This window comes from Tamandua tetradactyla, chromosome 23, assembly GCF_023851605.1.
Source record: "Tamandua tetradactyla isolate mTamTet1 chromosome 23, mTamTet1.pri, whole genome shotgun sequence".
NCBI lineage: Eukaryota > Metazoa > Chordata > Mammalia > Pilosa > Myrmecophagidae > Tamandua > Tamandua tetradactyla.
Window position 1 is genome coordinate 9,497,887 of NC_135349.1, and position 12,051 is coordinate 9,509,937.

At 60.2% G+C, this 12,051-nt stretch overlaps 1 protein-coding gene across 1 annotated transcript; it reads right to left on the bottom strand.

Moving 5' to 3' along the window:
* Positions 1-1,390: 1,390 nt before the first annotated feature.
* MYL10 (myosin light chain 10) lies at positions 1,391-10,957 on the bottom strand. Its single transcript, XM_077140195.1, has 7 exons — positions 10,931-10,957; positions 8,090-8,182; positions 7,544-7,619; positions 6,789-6,893; positions 3,855-3,933; positions 1,776-1,824; positions 1,391-1,645 (listed from the first exon to the last, which is right to left on the bottom strand). Exons 1-7 carry the CDS (start codon positions 10,931-10,933, stop codon positions 1,547-1,549), a joined length of 504 nt encoding a protein of 167 aa, XP_076996310.1. The 5' UTR covers positions 10,934-10,957; the 3' UTR covers positions 1,391-1,546.
* Between the last annotated feature and the right edge of the window lie 1,094 nt (positions 10,958-12,051).

Below are 12,051 nucleotides of genomic sequence, written 5' to 3' on the forward strand. Positions count from 1 at the left end.
CCCACTGCCCAGATCAGGGCAGTGTCCCCAGTTCCCCGCCAGGTTTTCTTGTGGCCCCTCCCAGTCACCCCAGAGGTAACCACCCTTCTGCTTTGTTCTCACTCCATGAACCAGTTTTGCCTGATTTTGAACTCCACATAAATGGGATAAAAAAGTATATACCCTTAGACATAGAGAGCAACGGAATCGAATTGAGAGCCAGAAATAAACCCTGACCTCCTGGATTAATTGATTTTCAACAAGGGAACAAAAGCCCATCAATGGGGGCAGAACAGTCTTTTCAACTAAGGATGCTGGGACCACTAGATATCCACATGTAAACAAAGGAATTTGGGCCCCTACCTCACACCGTATACAAAAATTAACTGAGAAATTAATCAGACATCTAAAGGTAGAGCTGAAACTAAAAACTCTTAAAGAAAACAGGTATATATCTGCATGACTGTGAATTAGGCAATGGTTTCTTAGATATGGCACCTTAAGCCCAAGCAACAAAAGAAAAACTAAATTGGACTCAAAATGAAAAGCTTTTGTGCATCAAAGGACACCATCAAGAAAGTGAAAAGAAAACCCACCTCGGATGGTCAGTCGGCTTAATTCTAGCTATCCTGGAGAGTTTGTCCCTTACTGACATTTTAATTTGCCCTTTCCTTATGTGTAATGAGGTTAAGCTTTCATAAGTTTACTGATCATTTGGATATCCTCTTTCTCATGAAGTCCCTACTTTTAATACATGCCTGTAGTCTTTCCATGATTGATATGTAGGATTTTTAAAAAATATATTTTGAATAGGAGACGTTTGCAAGCTGTGTGCATGTGCTCCCAATGTCTTCTGCCACCCCTGTCCTTTCATGTTCTCCACATCTTTTGATGAGTGGAAGTTTTTCATTTTGATGCAATGAAGGCCAACGTATCCAGCTTTTATTTTATGGTGGGTGCTGCTTGTGTCCTGGTTAAGAAATCTGTAGCTACCCTGAAAACATCCCTCGAATCCACCCCCTCGTCGCCACCTTCTCTGCCTCTGCCCGGCTCCTAGCTGCCAAGTTTCTCCTGGGCAGCCCCATCCTCCCGGCTGGCCTCCCCCGCAGGCCCCGCGCCCGCTAACCCATCTTCCTTGGCACTTCAGACCTTCCTGCCCAGGGACAGGGCTGCTTCACCGCTGCGTCCCCGGGCCTGGCACCCATTAGGTGCCCATTAAAATCTCATAAACGAATGCGATGTCCTGTGGCCCAGCTGGGGATCATTAAAACTGTCAATTAGTTCCAAACACCAGCTCATCAGGAACATTTGAGCAAAGTCAGGGAAGGAAACCGTTTTGGAAAAACCAACATGATAGGAATGTTTAGCTTTCTCCCCGACTCGAGCCTTAATCACGAAAACTCAGCCTTGTTAGCGTTATTTATTCCTGCTTCTGCCCTGACCCGTAGGACCAAAGAAGGGGGTCTCTCTCCTGCCCTCTTCGGCTGCAGGAGGTCACGTCATGGACCCTCCGAGCCCTTCTCAGTGTTGACTGCCTCCAAAGGAGGGGCTGCCCTGTGCTCTCCTTCTAGTCCTTCTCCTCGCCGTGGGTGATGACATAGCACAGGTTTCTGTAATCCAGGTTGCCGCACACATCTGGCGGGAAAGCTGCAAACATCTGCTTGATCTGGAGGAGGGCAGAGCAGGGGGTCATGCGTGGCATCCAGCAGGGGGTGGGGGACAGAGAGAACAGGGTCAGCCCCACCCACCCCTACCCCCAGCGGCTTCACGCTGGACCCCAGAAAGGCCGTGCTTACCTCCTCTTCACTGAAGCGGTCTGCTTGGGTCATGAGCTTCTCCTTGATGCTGCCCAAGGAAGAGAGACAGCCTTTTTCAGGGGACGGACTGCCCCTGAGCAGGTGCACAGGTTTCAAGTGGTGACGTAGGGGGGCAGGGGACGCCCAGTTCGGGAGGACCCGGGCAGGCCACACGGCTCTTCAGGCCCCCACCCCCACCCCACCTGCGACGTGGGCTCTTCCCCTCCCAGCTGCGTGCGGGGGCCAAATTAAATGAACTCGGGACTCACTCTGACTTCCCCCCTGCACTAACAATCCACCTCCGCGTCACGGCGGGGAGGTGGCCTGGGGCCCCCAGAGGGAAGAAGCTTTGTTTGCCCAGGTTCTTGAGATCCAGCTTTTGACAGCTTCTAGGTTTTGCTGACATCCGACCCAGGCCTAACAGGGGGGCACTTCCTTCAGCAAAGGGACTGTGACCTCCTGGCCTGCCCCAGGCCTCATTTGGTCCCCATGGCCTGAGGAGGTGAGTATTCCCCAGATTCAGAGGGGGAAACCGAGGTGGAGAGTAGGACTTGTCCAAGGTCCTGGCACCAGGCAGTGTGGGGTGGGGCCTGGCCCCCTTGGCAATCCAGGAGAGCAGCTGTTTGTAGGAGCCAGAGCTGGTTCGGGGTCCGAGGGGCTGGCAGTGGGGCCCGGAAGCCACATTCGAGTTTGTGCATGAAGTGACTGGGGGCCCTAAAATCTCGGGGCGAGGGCTCCCCCTGCACTCTCGGAGGCACGGAGGGCAGGGAGGGGATGCGAGGCCTGGCCGGACCCCGTGTGCCCGGAGCATCCCCGGTGCCGGCAGCAGCAGGCTCCGCAGAGGGTGATGCACATTTTCCATTATTTATGTTACTGCGGGACAGTCACGATTTCCAGCTCTCCAAGCTGGGGACTTTGCAGATTGTCCCTGCAGGACACGCTGCCACAGCAAAGAGGCTCAACCAGAGCCTCCTCTGTGGACTGCCTGGCAGGTGGCGGCATCTTCCACATCCCATATCACCTGGGTGGGAACTTGGGTTCTCAAATAGGGTCCCCAAAGGGTTTCTCCCAGCCCTGCACGTGCAAGGCAGAGGGGTTGGTACAGGCCCAAAAGGGACCTGAGGGAAGCGGGGGCTGAAGCTTGAGAAATCCTCAGCAGCCCTGCCCCTCATCCAGGGGTGAGTGCTTCTCACAATCTTGGCAGGAGGGAGCTGGGCCCCTGGGAAGCCTGCCTCCCCTTCCCTCCCCCTCGTCCCCAACCCTTGGCTCAACCTCCTTCACTCTCATCGGGCAGAAGCTTCCAGGTACAGCAGCCACCTGCACTGGCACTGTCAGCTCCCTTCGCCAGCCCTTGACCCACCAGGCAGCTGTCCATGGTCACCTCTGACTCAATATGTCCCAAGGGAGTGGGCCATCTTTCCTCCTCCTTCACCACCCCCTCGCCTGAGGTGGTGACCCCGCATCCATCCCAGCATCCCCTAGAGCCCTGGAGCCCATCGACCTGGCTTCTGGCATGGCACCAACATTTCCACTCCTTCCCCCTCACACCAGTGCTCCAGCTCAGGCCACGTCCTCCTGGGGCTGCAACCCTCTGCTCTCCTTCTCCAGGCTGGCCTCCAGCTGTCCCTGCCCAACTCTTTCTTGGGCTGGCTCTTTAATGCCCCCGGGGCAGACCTGAAGTCCAGGCTTTGTGCGTGAGCCACCTGGCTGCAGGCCCTGCCACCCTCTCTGTGCTCAGAGTCCCCTCCTCACATCCATCCCCTCCCTCCAGCTACAAAGGTCTCCAACTCAAGGATCCCATATCCGACAAGACCTTCACTGGGTCCGTTTCTGTATCTCAAACGTGCTCCCTGTCCCACCCTCAGCAAGTCAGTGTCTCCCTTCAAGGGGCATCGCTGCCCCCACACACACACACACACTGGGAACCCTCCCTGAGGCGCAGAGAGGGAAGGGACACCAAGGCCGTGGCTGAGCCGGGCTGGGCAGTGGCCTCTTGGCTCCTGGGCTGCCACGCACCCCATCTGAGCTCTTGGGGAGAGAAAAAACAAAATGGGGCACGGGAGAGGGGGGAGGACTTACACATCAGCCTTGACGAAACCTTTCCCTTCAGTGTCAAACACCTTGAAGGCATGGAGGATGGTCTCCTCTGGGTCCGTGCCTGGGGGCAGCACACAGGGCAGGGAGGGCGTCAAGGTGAGAGCGTCCCGCGGGCCCCCGCACAGGGAAACAACTAAGGGAGCTTCGCCCCCAGCTTCTGCCATGCAGTGGGGGCCAAGCCCTCGTGAAGCGAGGGCAGGAAGGTTGCAGAGGAATCAGTAATGAGAGTAAGAATAAAATGTGCGTGCTTCGTGTGTCTGTGAACAGCCTGTACAGCCGTATGTGGAGGCCCCGACTGAGCTCCCTCCTGATGCCTGTCCCTATTTTACAGATGAACAAACTGAGGCTCCAAGAGGTTAAGGCACCTGCCCAAGGTCTCCCGGCTGGCAGTTTGGTCAGGTCACGTGATGCACGTGTGTGATTCATGAGATCTGCCGGGCAGTGACTCTGGGCATCACCCAAGAGGCTATAGGGTGGAGAGCTGCCCTGGGAGGGAGCAGCTGGGGCTGCCAACACTTCTGAGCGCCCCAAGCCCAGTCTGTGCCTGCAGCTTCACCGCTTTCTTCCACAGAACCCTGAGAACAACCCCAGGTGGCAGATATTGATCGTCCCAGTTTGTCAAAGAGGAGACTCAGAGAGGGTTCATTCCGTGCCAGAACTCCCACGCCAGTAAGGGAGGGGAGATTTGAACCCAGCCCCCATCAACTGAGTCAGGGCCCTGCATCTCTCCGCTTCCCGGTCAGTCCAGGAGCTCCTCCAGGGAAGGGCTGGGTGGGAGTCACTTGGGTGTCTCTGGAAGCTGGGCCCTGGGTCCCAGCTCCAGGCTGGCAGGGTGCTGATGGGGTGCTAGCGGGGGACACCTCTGGCCCCACACTTTTGAGGGGAGCCTGCACTGTGGGACAGGTTTGTGGCTGGCTTCCCCCTACCCCTGCCGAGAGTCAGCTGCTGTTGGGCCTAACACTCTCAGCCACTCCTGCCCAGGGATGGGGCTATCAGAGGGGGCCCCTGCCAACCTCATCAGCCGGGTGGCAGAGTGCCCACTTCCCTCCCCCATCACTGTTGGGAATCTCATAAGAGTCTCCTTGCCCCAGTTAGCGGGTGAGGTGGTGCCTCTCCGGGCCTCCCCGCCACACCCCTGCTCTGGCTCCTGTCCCCACCCGCTGGCTGCGCGTGCAGGCTCAGCCAAGTTTGCATGACAGGCACAGCGGGGCGCCTGCAAAAATGAGACTCAGCCACAGCCCTGTGGCCTCTTCCCGGCCCTGCATCACAGCTCCAGTGCTGCTGTGGATGGACATGATTGTCCAGCTCTGGTCTCCCCATCTGTAAAACAGGTCTGAGGTCCACTATGACCTCAAGATCCCCCTCCAGTTGCCCCAAGCAGTTCCTGAAAGCAACCCCTCCCCCAACCACACCCAGTCTCTGCAAACCCTACCTAAAGCCCAAGCTCTCCTTGCTTGCCCCCAACTCCGGGGATGGGGCATGCTCACTGTCCGCCTTTCAGGGACCCCTCCAGGCCCCAGGACCCCCATCAAACCCAGAAGACGAGTCCAGCAGAGTCTCAGGCCATCTCCCCAGGGCCCTCTGCCAGTCTTTAATAAGTTTTCCCCAGTAGCATCCTCAGAATAGAAGATGGAGGCCTGTCCATGTGCTCCCATCAGTCGCAGTCCCGAGTCTCCTGCACGCATACCCCCTGGCCCAGCCTCCTGCACTTTGGAGTCTCCTGGGAGGGGGCCACGGTTCCAGCCAGAACCTGAACACTGTTTGGATGGCTGGGGTGGGCCGGCTGGACAGCCCAGGCTCAAAGCCTGCCCTGGGTGAGGGTCCCAGCGGGTCTGCCTTAGTGTCCCCATCTCTAACACAGAGGGTAGGAATTTTGGTAAGAGGGCGATGGCCAGTCTCCTTGTAGCCTTAGGATCAGCCAGGACCTGTGGGAAGGCTGTGGCCTTCTGTAGCAGGTCAGGACCCCAGAAAAGCGTTTGATGATTTTTCACCAAACAGAACCTGTGACGTTAGGTGGAACGTCCCCCGTTTTACAAAGACACTGAGGTCCAAAGAGAGCACAAGCCTTGTCCAAGGCCACCCTGGGAGGCAGTGGGAGACCAGACTTTGAACCCAGACCTGGCTAGGGCAAGGAGGCAAAGGGGAGGCAGGCCTGAGGCAGGGGCATCCTGGGGGTGGGGTGATAACACCCCCCTCCTAGGACAGCCACAGTCCAGGCTGGCCCCACCCTCTGAAGACAAAACCCTCCAGGGACTGGGGAAGGAGGGAAAGGGGTCAGGAGGCCCAGCCCCCCACCTCCCACTGCCTGCAGGCCCGACGCTGAGTCACGGGAGAGTGCAGTGGTGAGAGCCAATAGTCTGACTTGGAGCCCAGTCCCCGCCATGTTTTGCTGAGGCACCTGGGGGAGGTGTCCTAACCTCTCTGAGTCTGAGTATGCTTGTTTGAGGTGAGGCTCCTCTCGCTTCTCCTTTTGATAAGACGAGGCGAATGCCTTGTCCTGTCCTGGGCTGGCCTCAGTATCTTCCTGAGAACAGTGGTGACCTGCTTCTCCCCCAGATTGCCCCCCAGCTCCTCCCCCACCCCTCTGCAGGGGGCAGTGAGGTGAGTGGGGGGGGGGGTGCCTGGGATGGTGGAGGAGGTGGGGAGGATTGGGACCTGCTCTCTTGATGGGGGGGGGGGGTAAAAAGCTTTCACACCAACTGTCTCATGGGGTCCCCTCGGCCCTGGATGGGGGGGGTGACTCATTTAACCCCACGCGGCTGTGCCAGGCTGGGGGCTGGGGGCTGGGGGCTGGGGGCCGCACCGTGTTCCCAGCGTGACATGTCTGTGTCCGGGTGGGGGGCGGAGCATCTACACATGGGGCCTGGCCCCGCACCCCTCCCCCTGACCCCCCACCCCCCTGCGAGCCTCACTCACCCTTCAGCTTCTCCCCGAACATGGTCAGGAAGACGGTGAAGTTGATGGGCCCAGGCGCCTCCTTCACCATGGCCTCCAGCTCCTCGTTCTTGACATTGATGCGACCTGGGCAAGGGCGTCCATGGGTCACAGGGGCAGCGCGGGAGACTGGGCTTGGGGCCTCCCAGCTCAGACACCCCCAGCGCCTCCCCCCAGGCCCGAGCCCTGCCCCAGCCTCAGCCTCCCTGGAAAGGAGAGCAAGTCGGCCATGAAGCCCCTTCCACAGCCCGGGAGACAGAGGCCCAGAGAGGCTGAGGGGCATGTGGGTGCCCCAGGAGGGGTCTGCTGGCCGCCTGGGGGGAGGGGCTGCCTGAGGTCCCTCGTGGTCCCAGGGGACAACGGGATCAGGCTGGGACCAAGCGGGGTTGACGCTCCGCCCAGAGGTGACTTGGCTCCACATCCCCCACCCTCCACCCTAAGGCCCTTCCCTGGGCCCTTGAAGGGTGCAAAAGGCCCCCCAGCACCGGCAGTCCCTGCCCTTGGCCTGTCCCGCTCCCTCTGGGCCCCTCACTGCGCCCCTGCCAGTGGGACCCCCTGCTCGGTACCTGCCCTGCCCCCAGCACCCCGGGCTCGCCGGGCCCTTCCCCACCCCGGCCCGGTGGAGCTCCTGGACACAGGGGCCTTGCCCCACCCCCAGCCGCCCCCTCGCTCTGGGGCCTGGCTTGGCCCCAATCCTGGGGTGAGCCCCAAGCTCCTCCTGCCGTGGGGTCACCCACCCAGGGCAGCGAACGTGTCCCTCAGATCCAGCTTGTCGATGAAGCCGTCCCGGTTCTGGTCCATGATGGTGAAGGCCTGGCAGACACGTGAGCACTGAGCCTCCCGCCCGCCGGAGCCCAGTGCCCCCTGCCACGCCACAGCCCCCGCATGGGGGGACCTGCCCGAGGGGCCTCCACGTAGTTACCCCACAAGACCCAAGCATGGGAGGGGGTCGGGCGCCCTCTCTGAGCCCTACTGGGCACCCACACATTGCCGGGACTTCCGGCACATTCCCTTATTATGTGCTCATGGCAAACCCATTTCACAGGGAGGGAAGTTGAGGCTCAGAGAGACAGAAGGCTTGCCCGAGGTCACACAGTTGGCCAAGGCTCAGGTGCCGCGGGGAGGGGGCAGGAGGACAGGTCTCCAGCTCCCCAGGCCGATGCAGCACCTGGGACGTCCTCGGAGATGGTGGCACTGTCCCCAGCCTGGGCGGAGGGCTGACTCCCTCAGCACCTTACACACCGTAGGTCACCCCCCGGAGGTCCCCGGGGCCGCTGACCCACCTCCTTAAACTCCTGGATCTGCGTCTGGTCGAACATGGAGAAGACATTGGAGCTGGCTCCACCTTCTGTTCTTTTCCGGGCTCTTTTCGGTGCCTGTGGGGTACAGACCGCAGCAGCCCCTTCCTCAGGAAGGCCCCGTTCCCCTTCCCTTGTGCCCACCACGGCACCCCAGAACTTCCAGAACACCACCCTGCCTTGTCCTCAGGGCCTGAAACGCTGTCCTGAAGCCTTGCAGATTATCCAGATATTTTCCCCAGCCCCGGGGCAAAAAAACCTGCGGAGTGCTCGCTCCAAGGGCCCAGCAGCTGCCCCCTGGCCCAGGCCCCGGGCTCTTGGGAAGGGGCCCCAGCACCCAGGCAGTGGAGCGGAGAGAAGCATCTTCTCTAGACTCTGACCTTGTCCTCCAGTCGCTTAAACCTGGCCTGGGGTCCTCAGGGTAACACCCAGGGGTTCCCAGCCCCGAGAGCTCTGCCCACGCCCCTTTCCCAGGGCTCCTGCCCCATCACATCCCTTCAGCTGCCCCGAACCAGCGTCCAGCTTCTTCCCTCCCGACTCTCACCCCTGCCTTCCGGTCCTGCAGGCTCAGCGCCCCATCGCGCCTGAGACACCGTCCTGCCCCCCCGGCAGACATGATTCTCCCCACCAGCCTTGAGTCCCCCTCCTCCCGTCACCCTCTCATGACTTACTCTCTGTCCTACTGCATCTGTCTGTCTGTCTCCCCAGTGTCGTGGAGATGTCAAGAGCCAGGCCCCTCTGTCCTACCTCCAACCCCTCCAGCCCCCACCCAGGGCCGCACGCAGAGGGGAGGAGGGCCTGTCCCGGTCTGGAAGCAGCTGCCCAAGGCTCAGGGCCCACCTGCGTAGCGGGCAAAGCAGGTGTCACCCAACACCCCACATGGAGTGATTGGAGGGTCTCCAGGCCATCGTCTTGCCTCCACACGTTCCTTTCAGGATATCAAGGGCTTGAGAGCCTACCCCAGGAGGCATTTGGGTCCCCAAGACCCCCCTGAGATACTGGTCTTTCCCTCAACGCCATTGCTAGAGCCCCAGGCTCTCTGAAACCCAGACTCGGCTCCTGGTAATGGGGATGGTGGGGGGAGGACAGCTTGGGCCCCACAAAAGGGAGAAGTGGACGGGGTGGCACAGATAAGGTCTTCCCACCCCCATGTCCCCAGCTCCTGCCTCCATGCCAGCCCCCGCTGTCTTCTATGCCAAACCCTTGTCCTACCCCCAGGCCCTCCCTCCCCCAGGTCCTGCCCCCCCTAGACCCAGGCCTGTCTCTGAGCACGGACACCCCCTGATTCTCCTGCTCCCCAGCCCCCAGTGCCTGCGTGGTCCCCACCCCACCCCCAGCCCACTCCTGCCCACCCCCATTGCCCCACCTCCCTCCAGCCCTTGGGCCGCGTCAGGAGCGAGCCGCTCCCGTCTGACTTATAATTAGCTTTTACTGGGTGCTTTGTCTCCTCTAATCCTTTGAAAGGGGGCTGGCAGGGCGGCTGGGACGTTATGATGCTGTAAAACCCCTGTAATATTTATAAATCCCTTCAGACACCATAAAGAAGAGAACCTCCCTGCAGAGCTCATCTCGCATAATTACATATACATTTTCCTCTGATTAATAAAAAATGATCCCTTCCGTCTGTAGAATAGTCTGTCCTTTCTCTCCCCGCCCCGCCCCCGGCCTCGGCGCCCCCCCCATGCCAGCCTAGCGCCAGCCCTTTCATGGCTGTCTTGTGGAGGGTCACCCCACAGCGTGCCCACCCCATTCGGAACACTGCAAAGCAGGAAGGAATTGACTTCTCTCATTGTGCAAAGGAGAAACCAAGGCCTGGGGCCCTGGCCAGGCTTCAACTTGCCCACCCAGCTGCCTTAGAAATTCCCGTTGCTGATGTGGCTCTAAAATAAAAATTTCCCCAGAGGACACCCCGGACAGGCTGCACAGTGGGCCACCCAGATTTAGGATTGACTCCTGGCTTTGCTGATCACAGCCTCGCCTTCTCTGAGCCCGTTCATAAAATCAAGGTGAGGTCTCGCTTGAACATCTGATGCATCAGGGTACCTGCTGGCCTGAAGCCCCCCGTGCCCAGCTGAATCAGGCCCCGTCTGTGCCCCAGCTGGGACAGGGGCGAGCCATCGAGGGTGAGGTAGGAGGGCCTGGGGTTGGGTTCGGCCCTGAGCTGCTCAGGGACTCCCGGCAGGCCTCCTGGAGGAGGTGGCTTCTGAGCTGAGACTTGACGGCTGAGTTAGAGTTTTCAGGCCAAGAAGGATGAAGGAAGGTCGGTGAGGCAGAGGCAAGAGGGGACAGACCCGAGGAGGGCCTGTGGCAGGTCCGTGAGGCTGGTGCACGGGGATCCAGAGGGGCGGCAGGGAAGGGCGGAGAGGGCGGCCTCGGAGCAGAGGCCAGCAGAACCCGCACCAGGCTCTGGAGGAACTTGCTGCCCCGGACTACCACCCCTGCCCCCAGGAGGAAACCCATCCTCCCCCCCGGTACCCCATCTTACGGGGTCCACCCTGCCTCCCCTCACCCTCAGCTTTGGCTCCCCCACCTTTCCCTCTGTAGCTCCCGCCAAGCCAGGGGACGCAGAGACCCGAGTCGGGACCCCCATGGCCTGGGAAGGGCAGACCAGGGTGGTCCAGGGCCAGGGACGGCCTCGGGTCAAGGTCAAGGATTCAGTGATAGAAGCGAGGTCAAGGTTGGAACACAAAGTCAAAGTCACAGGCAGAGGTCAGAGTTGAGGAATGAGGTCAGGGCGAGGGCCGGAGGGCAGCCCCACAGGCCGGCTTCCCGGGGAGGGCAGCGGGGACAAGGGCGGGGGGCCAAGGCTGGGCGGTCCCCTCCTACCATGGTGCGCGGAGCTCCTCGCGCCGCCGGGGCTGGGGGCAAGCTCGGGGCCGGCTCTTTAAATAGTGCTTCTCTGGGTCTGGGCACCGCTCCAGGGCCGGACAACAGTTTGGAAGGTGACAAAGGACAGGATAGAGGCCTCGCTGCCAGGCACCTGCCTTGGGCCTTTCAGAGAGAGTGGGTGGTGGTGTGGCATCTGCGGGGGCCCACAGCACACCTCACAGGCCACGAGGACCCCCCCAAGTCCCGGCCAGCCCTCTCCCCACAGCCCAGGCCGTGCAGGAAGTTAAGGCCTGGGGCAGCTGGGCCGTGGGGGTTCAGGGAGGGCGCCCTCGGGGTGGGGCAGGCTGACACCCCCCGGCCAGCATGGGGACATGGCTTCAGCATCAGCCTGGCCTGCCCGGGCCCCTTCGCCAACGTGCTCCCGCTCTGGGCTTGTCACACCGTCCCGGTAGGGACACCCGGGCTTTACAAAGGCCCAGGATGTCACACATGCAGGGACGAAAGGAAACTGGAGGCGACTCTGAGAGGCAGAACTGAAAATCACACCTCTCCTACCCTGGCCGTACACGCGCACACACACACACACACACACACACACAAAGTGTACCACACATGTACACACTACACACACACATAGACACACACGTGCACACATACACAATGCACACACATCACACATAAACAGACCCATACACTTGCACACACTCAGAAATGTGCACACGCATATACACATGTACACACAACACTTACACAAGCACATGCACACACTCACAAACTTGTGCACACACACATACACATGCACACAACACATGTACACATATGCACGCATGTCACACATGAACAGACTCACACACATGCATATACTCACAAACATGCATGCACATGCACACACATATACACACCCACACAAGTGCACATGCACACACAAACTTGTGCAATGTGCACCCACACCCTGGGTGTGACCCGTCCCCAGCGGGCCCAGGCTTCTCTAGTAGATGTGTCCCCTGGCAGGCCCTTGTGTGTCTGGCGCAGCCCTGACACCGGGGCTTGGCCCGAAAGGTGGCGTCCGCCCATCTGGCCCAGTGGGCTAGTGCGTGGGGCTGCCCCATCTCATCAGC

Coding starts and splice junctions, on each gene's coding strand:
- MYL10 (XM_077140195.1), bottom strand. Junction 3,934..6,788: donor GTTCGGGGAGAAGCTGAAGG/GTGAGTGAGGCT, acceptor TGCTGCCCCCAG/GCACGGACCCAGAGGAGACC. Junction 1,646..1,775: donor ACCGCTTCAGTGAAGAGGAG/GTAAGCACGGCC, acceptor GCCCTCCTCCAG/ATCAAGCAGATGTTTGCAGC.